The sequence below is a fragment of the Macrosteles quadrilineatus genome, unplaced genomic scaffold, assembly GCF_028750875.1.
Source record: "Macrosteles quadrilineatus isolate MER2022 unplaced genomic scaffold, UCM_ALF_1.0 Scaffold_2__2_contigs__length_208266976, whole genome shotgun sequence".
NCBI lineage: Eukaryota > Metazoa > Arthropoda > Insecta > Hemiptera > Cicadellidae > Macrosteles > Macrosteles quadrilineatus.
In genome coordinates, this window is record NW_026542595.1 from 62,254,150 (window position 1) to 62,275,418 (window position 21,269).

Consider the following 21,269-nt stretch of genomic DNA (forward strand, 5'->3'; position numbering starts at 1 on the left):
AAGATGGAGAAGATGCTAGGGATCATGTCAACAAATTTATGGAGATTGTTGACTGGACATCATTATCAATTCAGACTTACTTAGCATTATGCTACTTTACAGCTTATCATCATCATTTGAAAACTTCCGGGTAGCAATTGAGTCTAGAGACACTTTACCTTCTCCTAATGATTTAAAAATAAAAGTAATTGAGGAGAGTGAAGCTAGGTCAAAAGACACTTGTACGAATAATGAAGATACATTGTATTGCAAAACAAAGCAGTTCAACTCCAAGAAAGGTATTCACAACACTTATAGTCATAAGAAACAAGATGAGAACAACACTACAAAAGTAGGTTTCAAAGTTAAATGTTTTAGATGTGAAAAAATAGGACACAAAGCCAATAACTGTAGATCCAAACAAATGGGAAATAGTTTTAAAGCAGAGGCTGAATGTTTCTCTTCAAATTTGAACATTTTAGGTTCTACTTCATCTGATTGGTGTATTGATAGTGGATGTACATCGCACATGTGTGGAGAGAAATCACAGTTCAGAGATATCAAAAATTCAAACGGAATTTTGAAACTTGCTTCTAAAGGAAAGACATCTGACGTTTCTGGAACAGGAACGGTTTCACTGGAATTAAAAAAATTCTGAAATCATACATTTGAATAACACTCTGTTTGTACCAGACTTGGCAACAAATCTAATGAGTGTCAGTAAAATAACAGACAAAGGATTTAAAGTGATTTTTGAAAAAGAGAAAGCTGTCGTCCAAAACCTAAGAGGAAATGTAATTGTGGCAGCTGAACGTCAGGGTGGTCTTTATTATGTCAAAAGTACAAAATCTGTAATGGTAAATGAAAAATCAAACTATACAAAAGAACCTGAGATCATAGATTGGCATAAGAAGTTAGGTCATCTAAATGAGGTTGACTTAAAAACAGCTTTAAAAATTAATCTTTGAATGGATTAACCTTCAACACGAAAGACAAAATTGGAGAATGTGAAACGCGTATTAAAGGAAAATTGACACAAACACCATTTCAATCAAGAAAGATTGCAAATAATGTAGGCTTGTTAGAAGTCATACATTCTGACATTGTAGGTCCTATGAAAGATTTCGTTCTTATCGGTTAGTCAATGCGAGCGGACTTCCTACCGGTTTCCTCGTTGTGAGTCAGTGTATCGGCCTGCCTGCCCGTATCAACCTGTCGTATGCTTGGAATATACATGTATTTCTTTTTCGTCTGCTTGGAAGGAATATAAATTTACTATTCTTATTTTTGCTTTGTAGTTTGTTTTATTTTATCGTCGTGTTGGCTCTTTTTTCTCTCAACAATGAACTGCGCTAGGTGCAACCGTGACATCGCGAACGCAAAAGACGTAATTAAGTGCGTGGACTGTGGTGCAGTGTTTCACGCGGCGTGTTGTCGCATCCGCACCGTGGCCAAGTTGAACGCGATGTCAGCACGTAGTGTGTCGGCGTGGAAATGTGACGAGTGTGTACAGAACACTACATCGACCGTCAGCAAAAAGTCCGACCCTGAAGATACCAAGGTGACAGATCTGCTTGTGTCAATGAAAAAATACATGGAGCAACATTTTGAGACAATCGAGAAGCAACTGGAGACGCTTCAGACCTCACAAGAAAAATTAAAGTGCAGAATTGCTGACATCGAATCTGAAAACGTGCTTTTGAAGGCGAAATGCGAGGATGTTAAGAAATATAACGTATTGTTGAGAGATAAGGTTAGCTGTCTGGAAAGCGAAGTAGCCGAACTGCAGCAATACTCCAGGAATCATAATTTAGAAATTAGAGGGATCCCGCCAACGAGAGAAGAGGACGTCTACATGGTTCTACAGGCTGTAGCACGTGCCTTGGGTGTCGGTTTTAGCCGAGACTCCATCTCTGCGGCCCACAGACTCCCTACTCCCAGAGGAAAGAAGTTTTACCCCAGCATCGTGGTGCAGTTCATCTCAAGGTCCATCCGTGCCTCCTGGTTAGACGCTGCCAGACAAAAGAGGATCAACACGTCAGACCTGGCTACAACACTGCCTCCTGGACCAGTCTACGTCGTCGAACATCTGACCGTGCGAAATAAAGCCATTCTGGGCCAAGCCAAACACCATGTGAAAGAAGGACATCTCACCTACGCCTGGACCCGGGAGGGTAAAATCTTTATACGGAAGACGGCAGACTCCCGAGCTATCCGAGTGACGAACCTGGACGAGGTGGAGGAGGTCGCGGGGGCGAAGGACGACGGCGGTGGCGAAGGTGTGAAGACAACAACAGAGACGGAACCACGCGGAACTCCGTGAAGTGAAGTGCTGCTGTGGGTCTGGTCAAACTCTTTTTGGGAAACGTAAGCAGACTCGAAGCATGTTATTTTTATTACTAATATATATTTCATTTTATTTTATATGTTTATTGATTTATATAAATTTTAAATTACCAACTTCCATTATTCACGTTAATAAACTCGAATATCTTTGAATAATAATATCTAGGGCAATCTTCATACAGTAGTTATTAATCAATTTCACTCCACTAAACTTTCTGTAATTTTATTCTCAAAAGTATGGCCAAGCTGATAGATCATTAATCTATACTTACATCTTTTTTTATTTTACTTAAATATTTTTAAATATATATTTTTGTCTACAATCTTTTTTCCTTATCTGACATTTCTAATGATAAATAGAGGATTAAAATTGTATTTTTGTTTCACAACATAGATTAAAACAAATTAGGTTTTAAGTATTTAAAAAATTTTTGCTGAAAAACCAATTCAAAAGTAAGATACGTATTTATTTTTGGTTAAAATAAAACCGTTCCGAAGCGCATTCTGATCGCTCTTATACAGTGTTAGATAGTTTGTTGTCATTTAGTTAAGTCTGTTGCTGGTAATGTTTAATTAATAATTAAGTTTAAGACGGTTTAGTTAGTGATTTTATACCACTTCCCTTGTAAATCGGGCAGGTAGGGTTTTTTTGTCTTCATATTTTTACTTTTTTCGCTGTAAGATGCAAAGCGAGGAGCTAGAAAATTTTGAAAATTGTTTAAAAAGTAAATGAGTTTATTTATAATAATTTCAACAACTTCAATTTTTTCGAGGAGGTGGATTGTAATGTACAAAATAGTGTGTTATTTCTTAATCTGAATATTAGGAGCTACAATAGGAATTTTGATGAGTTAATTGTTCTTTTAAATAATTATGATAAAAAATTTGATATTATAGTTTTAACTGAGACTTGGACGGATGAAAGTTGTGTGCCTGTAAGTATGGATGGATATGATGTGTTTGTAAGTAAGGCTAGAAGGAATCAGAATGATGGTGTGATCGTGTATGTGAATAAATGCTTTGCTGTGAGTTGTGAGGAAGTGCGATTGTATGGTGCCACAACTATCAAATTAGACATATCGCTTGGCGGTGGGGGGCTGTCGTTGTTGGCTGTTTATAGGAGCCCATCGTCTGACCTTGAACCTTTTATCGACGATCTGGAGAGTTATCTGGATGATCGGTCCCTTTGCGGGCGGTGCTGGCTGGTTGGTGACCTCAATTGTTGCATTCTGCCTAACAATGAAAACATTTTGTCCCAAAGATATCTTGACGTTCTTTATACGACAGGCTTTACACCATGCATTAATAGCCCAACTCGAGTTACAGCTGATTCCAAGACCTGCATTGACCACATTTTTACCAACATAAAACATGTAAATACAGTTAAGTCAGCAATAATACACACTTCAATAACCGACCATTTTATAACTGTTGCATCGGCTGACTATAATCATTATAAGGTAACAAACAGATATTCCAACAAAAGCTTTACTTGTGTCGACTCAGAGGTCGCCCAGCGATTGTTGCGGTCACATGACTGGTCCTCGGTACTCGCTACTGAGGACGTCGATGTGGCCTGCGGGGAGTTTGTGCGACAGTTGCAGGAGATCACAAGTGCGGCTACTTCAAATAAAAGTTTTTTTGCCAAAAAAACCAAATTAAAACCATGGATCACTGTTGGACTGGTTAATTCTATTCGTGTTAGGGATAAAATCAGTAAACAGTTGAAAAAACAACCTTTCAACCCGGCACTTAGATTACATTACATAAACTATAGGAACACTTTGAATACTGCTATCAAAAGTGCAAAAGAAAAATACTATAAGGATAAAATATCCGACTCATTAAATAACAAACGTCGCCTTTGGAAAAACATGATAGAAATTATGGGACTTAATAAAGAAAAGGACGTTTTTTCTGTAAAACATTTTATAGCAGATAACCAAACTTCAGAAGAGGACTCAATAAAAAAAATTGCTGATGCGTTTAATGACTACTACGTAGATGTAGGTGCCAACCTAGCTCGTGCTGTCCCTCAGGTTCTGGAGCCGGTAATCAACGATGACGATTTCCAGACGGATACCACTTTCCAGCTGTCGCCCGTGGGTGAGGCGGAGCTGTCAACTGTCGTTCGGGGTATGAGAGGGGGGTCTGCTCCTGGGGCTGATAACATTCCGGCAAAACTTATCAAAAATAACTTTGAAGAATTGAAATATCCACTTTTACATATCATTAATACCAGCTTTTCGCAGGGCACATTTCCAAAAATTTTAAAAGTCGGTAAAGTAGTTCCTATATTTAAGAATGGTGAAAAAAATCAATTTATCAACTATCGTCCAATTACTTTGGCCAGTGTTCTCGCTAAACTTATTGAAAAGTGTGTTAGAAAACAATTCGAAAACTATTTAACAAATTTTCAAATACTTTTTGATAAACAGTTTGATTTCCGTACGGACAAAAATTTAAATGATGACCTTTTTTCTTTAACTAATAGTTTGCATGATTCTATTAGTAAAAACAAAAAACCCTTGATTGTCTTTATAAATTTAGCTAAAGCCTTTGACACCGTTGACAGACGATTACTTCTTAATAAGTTGAAATGTATAGGGGTGAGAGGCGTCACTTTAAAATGGTTTGCAGATTATCTCTCTGAACGTTTCCAAATTGTCTCGATTTTAAACCAAAATAGTTCACAAAAAAGAATTGATTATGGAGTTATCCAGGGTTCGACCTTGGGGCCTCTGTTATTTTTAATATACATAAATAACCTGGGCAAAATTAACTTAAACAAAGGGCAGATCTTTCTGTACGCCGACGACACGGCGCTCCTGTTCGAGGGCGACAGTTGGCCGGAGGTGTACATTAACGCCGAACGCGGCCTTCTCACTGTCAAGCGATGGTTCGACCAGAATAAACTAACTGTTAACTTATCAAAAACAAAATACATGCCGATTTCACTTAGATCTGATTATGATCCTTTAGATTTAGATTTAAAATTACATAGTTGTGGTGCCGAGATTGAATGTGACAAGTATGAAAGTATTGAACGTGTGAATGAGTTTAAGTATTTAGGGGTGATGTTTGATAGCCGGCTGAAATGGACTAGTCACATAAATCAAATTAGATGTAAACTACGTAAATTCATTTTTGTTTTTTCTAATATATCCAAAATTTTACCTCTTGATCTTTTAAAAAAAATTTACCATGCATACATACAGTCTATTCTACAATTTGGGAATCTAGCGTGGGGTGGTGGCTATAAAAGTATTCTGGCCCCTATCGAAATTATTCAAAAAGCCATTATAAAAATTGCTCTACGGAAACCTCGCCACTACCCATCAGAATATGTCTTTGACGAGTTCAGAGTTTTTAATCTTTCACAGCTTTATATAAGATCATTAATTATATACGTTTTCAAAAACAAAAATTATCTTTTTAAACAAACTTCTCACAACTATCCTACAAGATTTGCTTTGAACACCGGGATAGAGTTGCCTAAGATCACTAAAAGTATTAATAAAACGTCTCCCCAATACATTGCAACAGTTATTTTTTCAGCTTAAAAATCCGGAACCGTGCAGTCTGTTTAAATATAAAAAAACTCGTAAATAAATGGTTAGTGGAACTCGGACGCGAGCATATCGACAGCTTGTTTGTGTCCATGTATTCCTTCTAAAGCACAGTCAAATACAACGATTGAATGATTGACAGGTTGTGATGTTTGTGTGTGGATGTGCGTGAGTGTGAGTGAGAGGGAGCGAGAGAATGGTTCCTAGGACATGCAGGGACAGAGCAGAGACGGCCTAACTAATGGAACTGTGGGGCCAGCAGCCGCCTGATGTCCGGGTGCAACTGAGCAACTGAGCTGAAGTGTGTTGTGTGTTATGTGGGTGCTGTTGTCTGTCTGTGTGTGTGTGTGTGTGTGGTTTACGAGTCTCAGTTGATACGTACGCGGTTTGTTAGTATGTGTAGTTTTGTTTTCGCCTTTACTTCCTCTTGTGGTTCCTACAGTTTAAAAAAAATTAATTTGTATTAGCTCAATGTGCAATCTTACTCCTTCAAAATGTATGTAGAATAATAATTTTAGTTATTAATTAAATTTTATATCAAATTGTATGTTGACTACTGGTGAAGCTCATTCCCCACACACAGGCTGTGCCTATGTGGGGAATAATCCATCTGTGTGTACAGCCCTGTGTAACAATTTTTGTGTTTTGATGGAATAAAGTATTTTTCATTTCATTTCATTTCATTTCAAAGTAACTACACCTGGAGGAAATAAGTATTTTGGAACATTCATTGATGAACATTCAAGATACTGCTATGTATATTTTTTGAAAAGTAAAGACGAAATTTTTGAACGTTTCAAAGAATATAAATATGAGGTGGAAAATCAAACAGGAAATAAAATCAAGTTTCTGCAAACAGATAACGGCAAAGAATATTGTAATGGTGAATTTAACAAGTTCTTGAAAGAAAGTGGTATAAGGCGAAGACTAACAGTTCCATACACGCCGCAACAAAATGGTTTGGCTGAAAGAAAAAATAGAACATTATTGGATATGGCAAGATGTTTACTGATAGAATCAAATCTACCAGGATGTATGTGGGCTGAAGATATTAACACATCTAACTATATAAGAAATCGATGCCCTTCAAAAGCTACTGAACACTTAACGCCATATGAAAAATGGACTGGAAGAAAGCCTTCAGCAAGACACTTGAAAGTATTTGGATCAAAAGTATTTGTATTAAACAAAGCTTCAAGAAAAGGAAAATGTTATCCGAAAGCGGATCAAGGAATATTTGTGGGGTATGCAAGCAATTCAAAAGCATACAGAATTTGGATGCCGCAACAAAAGCAGGTTAAAATTGCAAGAGATGTAAAAAAAATTGTTCTATCAAAAATGTACTATGAAAGAAATGAAGATGTAAATGATTACAATCTTCTTAAGCAAAACGAAATAAAAGAAAGTGACGAAAAAGATCAAGATTTTTGCATTATTCCTATCGAACAGAGAGAAAATAATGATGACCAGTCTGATTTTGACACTATATTTGAAGAAAATGACAGTGAAATGGAAAATGATATTATTTTCGAAGATGATATTGAAATTCAACCAGATGATTCACCAAGCTCAAATGATATTGAAAATCAACCTGATGACTCACTAAGCTCAAATGAACATTTAGATACTGATGAAATAAGGGTATCACAGAAAAGACAAAGAAAACCTCCTCTTTGGACAAAAGATTATCAAATGTCAGCTACTTGCAATGAAGATTCAACTTTAGAATCTTCAGAGGAATGGAATGAAGCAATAAAAGAGGAAATAAAAGCTCATTTAAAAAATGAAACTTGGGTGCTTGAGGATAGAAACAAAGAAATTAATGTAATTGGTTGTAAAATGGTATTAGAGAAGAAACTAAAACCAAATGGAGAGCTAGAAAGAAGAAAAGCACGATTGGTAGCAAAAGGATTTGCACAAAAACCAGGCATTGACTACGATGAAACTTTTGCTCCCGTAGCAAAGCTAAGTTCAATAAGACTTATGCTTGGACTTGCTGTTGAAGATGATCTAAGTATTGATCAAATGGACGTTTCAACTGCTTTTCTAAATGGAGAAATAAAAGAAAAAGTTTACATGGAACTTCCTAACAACTTTGAGAGATACCTCCAAGAAATAATGGTGGATGAGAGTGAAAATGAAGATAAAAAACTATTCAACAAAACAAAGAAAATGATTACTGACTTAAAAAATGCTCAAAACAAAAAGGTTTGTCTACTAAAAAAGGCAGTTTATGGTTTAAAGCAATCAGGAAGACAGTGGTATATGAAGCTTGATGAAAAACTAAAGGAACTGAAATTCATACCATCTCAAGCTGATCCTTGTATATACATTTCAATAGTAGGTGGATGCAAATCAATAATCTCTGTATATGTAGATGACATTTTAATTGCTACAAAGAACCAAAAGTACAGCAATTACATCAAAGCCCAGCTCATGAAAACTTTTGAAATGAGAGATTTAGGTGAACTAAGCTATTGTCTGGGGGTAGAGTTCACAAGAAAGAATGGAAGGATATCAATGTCACAAACGAAATACATAAATGAAGTCCTGAAAAAAATCAATATGACTGACTGCAAACCAATTGTAACTCCACTAACACTAGGTCAAAAATTGGTTAAAGGACATGAAAAAGATTGTAACTATCCATACCAAAATTTAATCGGTTCATTGATGTATTTGTCAATAGCCACAAGACCTGACATAACACATGCTGTGAGTTACCTGAGCCAATATAACTCTTGTTTTGGAAAAGAACACTGGATTGCTGCAAAGAGGTTTCTCAGATATTTGAAAGGCTCAAAGAACTTGTGTCTTGAATTTTTCAATACAGGAAAGCCATTAATTGGAGCAGCAGATGCAGATTGGGCATGCAGTGAAGACAGGAGATCATACACCGGCTACTGTTTTAAATTTGGCGGTGCTGTAATCTCCTGGGAATCAAAAAAGCAGAGGACTGTAGCTCTGTCTACGAGTGAAGCGGAATACATGTCATTGACTGAAGCAGAAAAAGAAGCCATTCATTTAAAAAAATTGATTAATGATATGGGAAGACCTCAAGAAGTCATTGAAATATTTTGTGATAACCAATCAGCTATTACAATGGCTAAAAACTCCATTATAGGAAGTAAATCTAAACATATCAGTATCAGAGAACATTTTATACGGGAAAAAGTACAAAATGGAGAAATAAAATTGAACTACCAACCCACAGAATACATGGTTGCTGATATTTTTACTAAAGGACTAAGCGAACCAAAACATCAAAAATTTCAAAAGTGCCTAGGACTTTTACCTAGCTAAGTTTGGTGAGGGGGGATGTTGAATATTGCAACCCAACTCATCTAGTCTGGATTAGTGATGGACCATCATATGTTTTTACATTGTACATATGAAGTTGTTTACTAAATATAATTCAGTGTTGTGTTTGTAAGACAATAAAATGAGTTTACAACAATTTATTCTTTCATTAACTTTAATTTCACCAACATATTTTGACCCTACCTAAATATATTTTTTTGAACTTTGACTTCAATTATCTCGAAAAGTGGTTTTTGGTACTTTGATCCCTTGGCTTTTAGGCTCCTCATATGTTATAAGCTAAAATAGTAGTACGATTTTATTACCGATTTTATTAGGCTCACCGGCTGCCGAAGCAACCCTTCGGAGAGAGAGTTGCCCCTCAATCCTAACCAGGGATACCGGCTACTTGTTTAAGCGTCACTCCACCTGGGTTCCCCCAGGTACGAAACCCAGAAGGACCATAGTGGAATGCCCTGACGCATTTAGTGCAAGCAACACTCGGGACCTATCCAATCCCTGACGGGCGGAACCCGCCATCAAAGCCAGGAAGAAGGGGACCACCAGCAAGCTGATGGGGGGAACCCCAACCACCTATTTACACCACTACCCGATCGATGCCTTACCCACCCAGTTGCTGGGAAACCAGAGGTGACCAAGGTGATAGATCCCTGAGCACCCCCAGCGGGCTTAAACCCAGCACCCTTGTTCAAATTTTGTCATTTATGATTTTTTTTGTTAGGTGGTGTAACCTCCACCCCCGCAAAAATGTCTTCCGCTGGTAGGAGGTCTAAAACCATGATAAGTTTCAGGGCGGTGTTTGCCTCAGTGGTGTTAATCAGCGGTGCCATTCGCACCCGCTGGTGCATCCTGTAGATTGCCTGGAAGTAATGAATGAAATCGTATAGATGTTGAACAGAAAAAAACATTTGTCAAATTAAATCATAACATATCCATATTAAAAATTGTATTGTATTAGTTAGCAAGTTTTGTGTGTTTGTTTCTTTGAAGTTTAATCACGCATTATCGTTATTAATGTCAAAAATATTTTTTTACGGAGAATAAGTAAACTGTTGTTGTTTGCTTGTACAGTATATGAATATATTTGGATCAAGCTTTGCAAATATATTGATTTCATACTAAGCTTTTAATATTTCACTAAAAACACATTATATTACCCTCCCTGTAGGCAGCTAATCTATTTACTCGTTAAACATAAAGAATTTCAATAGATTGAAATTAAATTCAAATCAGGTAAATGGAACTCCGACAATAGGATTCCTTGGATTCCAGCCAAACAACTTATAAATCAGAAAATAATGCATACTGTGAAAGATGCTAGGTAACAAGGTCAGTGAAGTCTTTAGAGCAGAGATGGTTAAATCGAGATGTCTGACAGTGGTGGAAAAGCTGAGTGATGTATGGATAGGAGAGTGTATGGGGCGCTCACGCACGTCCATACACCACAGTCAGCTGGTCAGCTCGACCTTGGCCTTGAACTTGTTGATAGAAGCTACCTTACAGATAACTTCGGCCGATAATTCAACTTCAACCTATAAGTCAACTTCGTTTCCTAGGTAATTAAGGCTAGGTCATAGTTGCTCTATTTGAACAGTAAACCGGTCAACGGGAAATAAACTGTGCTATCTTGGTAATATGTGCGAAATTGAAAGTACACCATAACTGTATATGTCCAGTTATAAGTAATCTTTGATTATCATTTTTACACAATATGGTCCTTTCTGGAGGTGATTGTATTAGTTTATTAAATGGCAGGGATTGGCGAGCGTCAATACAGGAGATCTTAATACAATAATGTAACAATAAAAAAAAACTTATCTTAAAATTAAACTACTTGCTCCTAAACAATTTTCAAGTTCATGACAATGAGCCAATTTAACTTTAACTAATTCAAAAAATCTGATTAAACTGTATTTATATTTCTTAACATTAAATTCTTGGTTATACATTGTTGGTTTAAGGTAAGATGTTAAATTTCATTTTAAAGGAATGGAAGTTTAGTTTTGGAACTGTTATGTTAGATTTAGTTGTAAACGAGCCAAAATCATATCGGTCCCTGTTTGGGAAATTCGCTGAAAATTGATAAGTAGATGTTTAGAGTTATAGATAAATAACTTAAGCAGAAACTCCGTGGTTTGTGAGAATGTTTAAAGTTTCCCTCTATTCAACAATCTCATAATCAAGATGTACAATGAGTCCAACATAACCAAATATAATAAAACGGGGACTTACCTGCGCGTAATGAAAAAAACAGCCAATCAGTTGCGCTTCTGGCCAAACTAATTGGGCAGCATTTCGCATAGCTGTCTCAAAATCCGACAGGATGATTTGGGGATTCCAAGTCGGGATCTCCCCTCGGATGTAGCGTAGAACTCCGACGTAGGCTGCTTGGCTTTTAGATGACATTATGGCGTATGCCACAGGAAACAGCTGTAAATTTAATTTTCTAATTAATCTGAATTATTTTTGCCTTCGTGTAAACAGTCGACATTTAAAGTGAAGTTACTGACAAGTGCCTTAAAATAAGCCTCTTATAAACCATTTTACTCATGAGGACTTAAACGTCTGCAAGCGCTTCTCGCAGCGCTGTTCATTGGTGCAACACAGCTACTGTAGCCCGAGCTGAGATTTCCGAGCAGAGGTACAGCGTACCCTTAAAAGTGAAAAATATTATCATCAAAGCCTTACTTCTTCATTTTACTTTATACCTTTGCAAACTATATAGTGTAATATTTCAAATAACAATTATTAAGTAGGTCAAATTTGATTGATATTAAAATACTCACTTCATGCATGTACTCAGCGTAGATTGTTAACAGCTGATATGCATTCAGCTCCTGTGGCAACACCTTAAACGTAGCATCCATCTGCAGCCTTGTCTTTTGTTGCAGCATGGGGTCATTCTGCAGCCGCGGGGATATAAAAACTGCCGCAGTCCAGCCCTCTTCCTGCCCCCCTATCAGACCACGAAAAAAGTTCGCAGCATCCTCTATACCATGCACCCCCTTCAAGTGGCTGTAGTCTGATCTTTCGAGGATTGCCGCAAACTCAGCCAGTGAATGTGGCATTGGAGGCTGTCTTTGTCTCCGAAGGCGGTACAGATTGGATCTCACGGAGGGATACCCGATCAGAGGCGCAGCAAGAGGGAACCTGAAGCAAATTATGTTTATTCAATCAATTTATTTATTTCATATATACTATCAATATTAGTAACGTTTGCGCACAATGATTTCAAAAACTATTCCTATGATTTTCTCTAATTTGTTGTAAATAGCTTAGTATCAGTATTAAAATTAAACCAACCCCCATTCCAAGCTCTGCTCTCAAAAAGTTAGTTTTTCGTTTAACACTTAAAATTAAATTTTAATAATTTCAACATTACTCTATGAATAGTCAAGAAGCTATAAGAGTTTGAAAAAAAAAAAAAAAGAAAAAAAAAAAAATGTAAGATTGAAGATTAAGCATAGAATGTTGTTAATAGTGCAGTGAAAATGTATTTGTTTTTAGTGCGCCTATATTTGACAAATATCTGATATTTCATCAAGAAATATTTGAAGTGTTGGTAAAAAGGTCGAGAACTATTTGTTTCTAGTTAATTAATTTGTAGTGTTGACGAATATTTCCCATAATGTGATGTTATAACGGTTTTGATCTGACCTAACCCCAATTTGACTTTGTTTTGTTTTTGTTGACATTTGTATTTCATTCATTGTTTGTTAAATATGCAACCTGAGACTGCTAATACCAATGACAAAGCCCCTTATAATAACGGGAATCCTATGCACGACCATAGTTACAGTAAATCAAGCATAACACATCATGTAAATAATTTTATCCCGCAACGCAATAGCGAAAATAAACAAGATGACAAGAATGAATGGCAGATAGCCGCATCTTCAAGTAAAAGATCTATCAGTAATACTGGTCTAAACACCTCTGAAACATCAAAAAAATCCCGCCAAAGCTCGTCTAACTTTACGGTTAAGACCTCAAACCGATTTGATGCCATCAGTGAGACTGATGTAATGGAAGAGAGTGACGCGGCGGCGTCATCTCAGGCTCCTGAAGTCAAGCCTCCTCCGATTTTTGTTCCTGACGTATTAGATGTTAAATGTATGGTCACCATGATTGAGTCTGTAATACCCAGTAGCTCTTACACGTATAAATGTCTGAGCCAAAACAAAATTAAAATCAATACAGAGTCTTCGGAAGCATACCGAAAACTAGTTCACAAACTTAAAGAAATTGATGCAAAATTTCATACTTACCAGCTTAAGCAAGACAAAGCTTATCGCGTGGTTTTAAAAAACATGCACTTTTCCACAGACGTTTTGGACATAAAAAACGCTATTGAGGCTTACGGGTTTCAAGTCCGTAATGTAGTCAACATCCGGCAACAAAAAACAAAAACGCCTCTATCATTGTTTTTTGTCGATCTTGAGCCTAATTCAGGCAATAAGAACATATTTAATATTGAATACCTTCTAAATGCTAAAATCACTTTCGAGCCTCCCCTAAAGAAGCCTGATATTGTTCAGTGTAAAAGGTGCCAAAACTATGGCCACACTAAAACTTATTGCTGGCACCCATATCGATGTGTAAAATGCGGTCAAAATCACGATACGCTAACATGTAAAAAACCTATTTCTGAACCACCAAAATGTGCCTTATGTGAAGGAAATCATCCTTCAAATTATAAAGGCTGTTCCGTATACAGAGAGATCAAAAACAATCTGCACCCTCCTTTGAGAAAGAGATCTCTGAACAACGCCAAATCAAATAACGAGAAAGCCTCTGCCGAAATTCCGCCCAGTCTTCCTTTAGTTGATACAACTGATCGACCTCAATCATACGCCCAAGCTGCTGCTTCTAAAAAAATGCCACAAATGACTGAAACCTGTAGGATGGATAGCTTAGAAAAAAACATTGAAAGTTTTATAGACAAATTTGAAAAGCTACTGCTCCAACAAACTCAGCAAATAGGTTCTCTTATGAATCTATTAACCACCGTCATAAGTAAACTAAATTAAATGAATCATTTCCTTAGGATTGCACTCTGGAACGCCAACGGCTTGGCAAATCATTGTCAAGAACTCAAGCTTTTTATTACTCAACAAAAAATAGATATATGTTTGATTTCAGAAACCCACTTTACTGACAAGAGTTTTTTTAATATTTCAGATTTCAATGTTTATAGTACTAATCACCCTGATAATAGGGCGCATGGCGGAACAGCGGTGCTAGTTCACAAAAAACTTAAACAATTTGAACTACCTAAAACACAAAATAATTTTCTACAAGCTACCAGCGTAGTTTTAGAGGACGGGCATGATAGCTCTCTGACACTGTCGGCTGTTTATTGTCCCCCACCTCATGTTATCAATAAAGACCAGTTTAAAGAATTTTTCTCATCTCTTGGCTCAAAATTCATTGCAGGTGGAGACTATAACGCAAAACACACCCACTGGGGATCAAGACTAATAACTCCTAGAGGAAGAACGCTTTATAGCGCCATAACAGCAAATAGATTTGATTGTGCTTCGACAGGCCAACCTACTTATTGGCCAACGGACCAAAACAAAGTGCCAGATTTATTAGATTTTTGCGTACTAAAGGGCATTTCATTGAACTATATTGATGTAGAATCATCCCTTGATCTTTCTTCTGATCACTCTCCTGTTATCATAACATACAGTAAGATCATTTCTCTTAAAGAACAACCACCGTTCCTTTGCAATAAATTCACTGATTGGGATCACTTTAGAGACTTAATAAACAGTAATATTGACCTGAAAATTCCGTTAAAAACCCCAACAGATTTGGAGGAATCAATTAATTACTTCAATACCACTATACAAAAAGCAGGTTGGGAAGCCACTCCTAAAGCAAAAACCTCGGTGACGAAATCGATAAACTATCCTTTGTTTATAAAAAAACGAATTGCTGAGAAACGCAAGCTAAGACGGATTTGGCAGAATACTCGAAACCCAGCTGATAAAAATAGGTTTAATCATGCAGCTCAAACTTTAAAACGATGTTTAGTAAATCTAAAGAATGAATGGTTTTCCGACTTTACCAACAATTTATCTCCAACTGAAGCCACAGATTACTCCTTATGGAAATCCACGAGGTACGTAAAGCGCCCAGTACAACATGTTCCACCTATCAGGAAAAATGATGGAAATTGGGCCAAAACTAACATGGAGAAAGCAAGTATATTCTCAAATTACTTTTCAGAAGTATTCAAGCCCTTACTTCCCAATCCACCAAACGACGAGAGTGATATTTTTGAATATTTGGATTCACCTAATCAATTATCTTTGCCTATATCACCCTGTACACCGTCCGAAGTTCTAAAAGTAATACAAAAGGAAATAAACCCAAAGAAAAGTCCCGGATACGATTTAATCACTGGCAGGATTCTGAAAGAATTGCCACGAAAAGGAATATTATTGCTGACCTTCATATTTAACGCAATATTACGGCTAGAATATTTTCCAGTTCAATTGAAGATAGCTCAACTTGTGGTAATTCCAAAACCAGGCAAACCACCAAATGAGGTCTCGTCCTACAGACCCATAAGTTTGCTTCCTGTTGTATCCAAATTATTAGAAAAACTAATCCTAAGAAGATTGAACCCAATTATAGAAGACTTAAATTTGATTCCTGAGCATCAGTTTGGCTTCCGGAAAGGACACTCTACAGTTGAACAAACCCACAGACTAGTAGACATCATTAAAAATTCATTTGAAACAAAAAAGTACTGTTCTGCTGCATTTCTGGATGTACAACAGGCATTCGATAAAGTGTGGCACACTGGACTACTGTATAAACTTAAATCCTTGCTCCCCCATTCTTTTTACAGTTTGTTAAAATCTTACTTAAATGAACGATTCTTCCAGATTAAATTTCAAGAAATTTTAACCGACTTGAAGCCTATTCAATCTGGAGTACCCCAAGGCAGTGTTCTTGGACCTGTTTTATATCTACTATATACCTCCGACATCCCCGTGGGCCAAAATATTACGGTTGCTACGTTTGCGGATGATACTGCATTTCTCTCCATTCACGAAAATCCTCAAGATGCTTCAAATCAATTGCAAGTTACATTAAATGATTTCGAACTGTGGCTAAAAAAATGGAGAACTAAAGTTAATGAAACAAAATCTTTACATATAACATTCACGCTGAGACAAGAAAACTGCCCTCCAGTTACTTTGAACAATATAGCGTTGACAGAAGTGGACAGCGTTAAGTATTTAGGATTCCATATGGATAAACGATTAACTTGGAAAACACATATTTGGTGTAAAAGACAACAAATGGACTTGAAGGTTCGTAAACTCAACTGGCTTCTAGGCAAAAAATCTAAGCTTTCGTTGACCAATAAACTCACACTTTACAAAGTTATGATCAAACCTATTTGGACGTACGGGATACAGCTTTGGGGAACGGCAAGTAAATCCAACTTAGCAATTATTCAAAGATTTCAGTCAAAGGCGCTACGAAGAATAGTTGATGCTCCGTGGTTTGTTTCGAATCGAACAATCCATGAAGATTTCAGAATACCTACAGTAATTGAAGAAATAACAAGAATTAGCAAGAACTATCAAGAAAAACTCGAAACCCACCCGAACAATATAGCCGTTAATTTGCTGGACAATAGTGATTTTCCCAACAGACTGAAAATTGTGAAAGTTCTAGAACTCCCATACCGATTTGTATAGTTTTAGTTATGACATGACTATTTAATTTTGCAAGATCTTTCACAGGGAAGATTCTTGGTCAAGACACTTATTTATATTATCCCTTTTACTAATTGTTCAAAGTATTGAACAGATTGTAAAATAAAATTAAGTTAAAAAAAAAAAAAAAAAAAAAAAAAAATGTAAATAAATAAATTGTTGCAAATGCTTGTAAAAATCATCTACAGTTTAGATGAAAATAAATAAATACAGTATAAAGAAGAAAATAACATCCAAACGAACACTATTTAGCATTGATTATAGATAGACTTGATGCGTACCACTAAGCACGGGATAAATACGACCATTCAAAACTTAAGAGTGTTTTTAAAGCAAAACAATATACACTACGCTAATATTGAGTATTACTATTCACTAACAGGCCGTAACTAGAGAGCTCATCTTATTCGCAACTACGCTGGTAAAAAGTTAATGTTAAATTTTATCATGACTAACGAGTTTCTTAATGAACTGTATTGTAAATATTATTAATATAAACTGTTCATCTGTATAAAATTTGTCTAAGCAGGCTAAATTAAATTATGAATGAAGAGTGGACGTCTACCGAAGAAAATTTACATAAACAATTACTTTAAATTTGCAATACTGTAAGTTAAGAGTCTTCATCACCCTAGGTGTAGTTGCGTTTTGGAGGGATATAGCCTTGTGTCGGCAAGGTGGTGTGGACGCAGGACTACAAACATACAAGGGCTAGCCCAGTCCTTTGAAGTGAACGCGTGCCGCCTGATGCTGCCCCCCTCGCCCCGCGTACCCATCCTTCCACCAAGTTCCACCGCTACGACGTAGCAGTGGGCGCTGCCGGTAGATACTGCTATTGTAACACGTGTTAGTACGCCTGCAGTTATCTTCTATTTATAACGTTTTTACATAGAAATTGTTTGGTTATGATATTAGTTTACACGTAACAGTAGTGTAATATCATGTGGTTTTAAAGAGTATTTTACACCATGGCGGGCCGCAGTGTTGCAATTTGTAGGAACGGCTATAATACAACAACAGATGTAGTGTTGAACATGATAACTATTGTAAATGCGTTCATGTTCATCTATCATCAAACCTTAACTATTGTAAATACTTTCATGTTCATTTATCATCAAACATTAACTATTGTAAATACTTCCATGTACTCTTATCAGACATTAACTATTTTTTAAATACTTTCATGTTCATCTATCATCAGACATCAAGTATTGTAAATAAAGTCTTGTTCATCTTCACATTGTTTTAATTAATTAAAACAAAACAATATCCCCATTAACAAGTTCTCCATTTAATTTTTTTAGGTCTTTCTCTGCTTCTCGTAGTAGATTGCCACGCCCTAGGCGCGTCTTAGTTCCCGTCATTTCTGTAGCACCTGCACGTTTCTCTTGAACAATATGCAAAACAAATGTGTATTGTGGGCCTAACCTATTCACATTTGCAGGCGCAGGGGTAATCAGTAGCTTGTAGTAGTTCTGGCATTCACTGCTGGATGCCGCAGACACACGTTTTTTGGCTAAACATCAACTCCCGCACAATACCGCTAAATTCCCTCAGTCTTGTCGCGAGCGTTTCAGGGCAGGAATTGGACTAGCCTTCTGCGCATGCACCAGAAAGAACCAATTCAGTTGTATTTGGTCTTCAACGAGTCGACTCATGAGTCATAACTTACTAGTTCAGTTCAGTTTCAGTTCTGCTGTTATCTACCTCCATGACCATTGACGACTTGAGTCAGTCATCTCTGTCACCTCCATCATCTGTTGCACTTTAACTATTCGGTACTTTAATACTGACTATGGGAATGGACTAAAAATTGGGTTTTCCCATTTTTAACCCTAAAAACATTGTTTTATTTTTTTTATTTTTTCAAGTTATTTTGTGGAACTTGACAAAATTAATGATCTAAACTTAATATGGTCAGTTAATATACCACGAATATTCCAGAGTACTTTTCCAGAACATTCTGAGAATGTTCTCCAGACTTCTATATAAAAATGTTCTTAGAATATTTTTGTTGAGTGATTTGAGTATATTCAAGGAAATTTCCTGGGATGTTGAGAATGATCTCAAACATAATGGAAAATTCCAGCAAATCCTAAATAAAATAAAAGCAGAAATTAAATTAAAATATCATCCAGAGAAAATATAGGAAATAAGGTCAACACTTGATATCAAATTAAATTAATTAATTTTTGTATCAAATTAAACTTACCCAATGTGCTACCTGCATCAGTGTGTCTCTTATGTAGCCGGCTACTTTCATTAAATGTGCTTTGTGTTGAAAATGTGTGAAATTTATGTGTCGACATGTATTTGTACCTCATAAAGAAGACTTCTTTAGGATTTTTGGACCCCTTTGATTATATTAGAACTGGAGACGGAATATAAAGGTACGTAACCTATCATATCATTCTACATCAGTCCTGGTGGCAATAATGTTAAAATTGTTCGATAATATTAAGTAAGAAATTAAAGTATTATAAGGTTTACCAACAGAGTGCAGCACTATAAATTTGTTCGTAATTATAACAACAGCTAATTTGAAGTAAGCATAAACAAAAATCAGTGATTCATTACACAATTATAACTGTAATATTAGGATTGTTAACAGGTAGTTTTAAAATTAATAAGCAATTTGTGATTTTAAAAAATGCGGCGTATTTCATTGGTTACATAAAATCAAGTAAACTCATTAAATCCATCTCCATACTGCATAAGGTGTGAACCAGGACATAATTAAACAAGAGAACACATCATTGCAGAATGCTCAGCTTACAATAGAATGATACAATGCTTTTAGGAAAAAATAAAAACAGCAAATAGAAATTTATCACCAACTGTACAAACACCCCTAATGGAAAAGAATGGCCACCATCCTATGGCCACCTTTGCTCAAATGCTTAAAAGAAACAGAAATACAACTGTGATATATTGAATAGTGCAACAAGACATTAATTAAAATTATAATTTCCAAAATAGCATCCTTCCAACAATTGTAAAAACCCCGGATAATTTTACTGAGGAAGTTGTGTGGCTACGTGGTTAGTTTAAACCAAGCCAGCTTTTAAAAAAGCCATCATGAAAGAAGAAGAATAAGAAGAAAACACACAAAAAACAATAATACTGTACATAAACCTTAAACCAATTACCGGTATTCTAATATTTACAACAAAAAAACTGTTTCAGTACGAAGAATTATAGGCTATACAGCAAAATAAACATAACAAAAACTTATACAGAAAAATAAACATAACAAAATAAGGTTAGCCTAATTTTTCTTTATAAAATGTACACTGTGTAGAACCCAGTGACGATTCCGCGGCAGTACGGACATCTGTTGTGCAACCCTAGTTCCCCTAGGGCCACAACGCAGTCCGCACATGCACACAAATGTCCGCACGGAATCGCCACCTTCGATGCAGGGTTCGCTAGGCACATAGTGCAGAGTCCTGGTTCTCGTGGGTTTGCAGCTGGTACTGGCTCTGGACCCGGTGCTGGGACTGGACCCGGTTCAACTCCTTCTCTTGCCTTTGCAGAGAAAAGCCAAAAACAAGTATAAAAATCAATGCAAAAACTGTCAACAATCTATCAATACGAGATACAACAATACCAACTATTACAACCATATATTACCCCTATAAACTCCCGTTCGCGTATTACAATTGTGTTGGTTAGCGGACTCATTCGGTGTAGGTTTATACGACACGTTAGTACAAATTTCATCAAGATCGTATTATTTTTTTCGAAAACTCTATTAAATTCATTCACATAGCTAATTTGTTTATTAAAATATATCCATTGATATTTAGTAGTATTTCTCATGGCTAAGTATTTTATTTAATAATAATTAGTGAATGTGTTTGCTTAGAACAGTCTTCAATTTCTCAAAGGTTGTTGCCTCCTTGTATTACAAGTTATGAAGTACTTTATAGAGCTGGCAATATCGGAAATAGGGAACATATGCTATAAGCTAAAATAGTAGTACGATTTTATTAATGCTACAAGTTGCCATTAACGCTTCTTTAAAAAAATGTTTCTGAAATACAAGAGGGGTAACGTTAGATTAGAAAGTTAACCAATTACGTTAAACAGAAACTTTAACCAATTCTTGGACATGAAAGTACATACAGTAATTGTACAAATCCATCTCTTATGTTAGGCCCCATTTGATATGGATCCATATATGTTCATTGCAGGAAGTGTTGCAAAAAGTTGTAATACCGGTTGAGCGCATTTTACTGCATAGTGTAACATTTTGTGTAACAACAAATGTTTTTCTTTCTACCACCTAGACTATGGTGCTGCATAG

General features: G+C 36.2%; 2 protein-coding genes across 2 annotated transcripts; one reads left to right on the forward strand and one right to left on the reverse strand.

The window, feature by feature from the left end:
* The first annotated feature begins 1,321 nt into the window (after positions 1 to 1,321).
* On the forward strand, positions 1,322 to 2,302 carry LOC128984306 (uncharacterized). The gene has a single exon (XM_054403614.1). It carries the CDS (start codon positions 1,322 to 1,324, stop codon positions 2,300 to 2,302), a length of 981 nt encoding a protein of 326 aa, XP_054259589.1.
* Positions 2,303 to 9,913: 7,611 nt separating this feature from the next.
* Positions 9,914 to 20,398, reverse strand: LOC128984307 (uncharacterized). The gene is made up of 4 exons (XM_054403615.1): positions 20,253 to 20,398; positions 12,002 to 12,365; positions 11,448 to 11,645; positions 9,914 to 10,075 (listed from the first exon to the last, which is right to left on the reverse strand). The coding sequence occupies exons 1-4, from the start codon at positions 20,396 to 20,398 to the stop codon at positions 9,914 to 9,916; spliced, it is 870 nt and encodes a 289-aa protein (XP_054259590.1).
* Between the last annotated feature and the right edge of the window lie 871 nt (positions 20,399 to 21,269).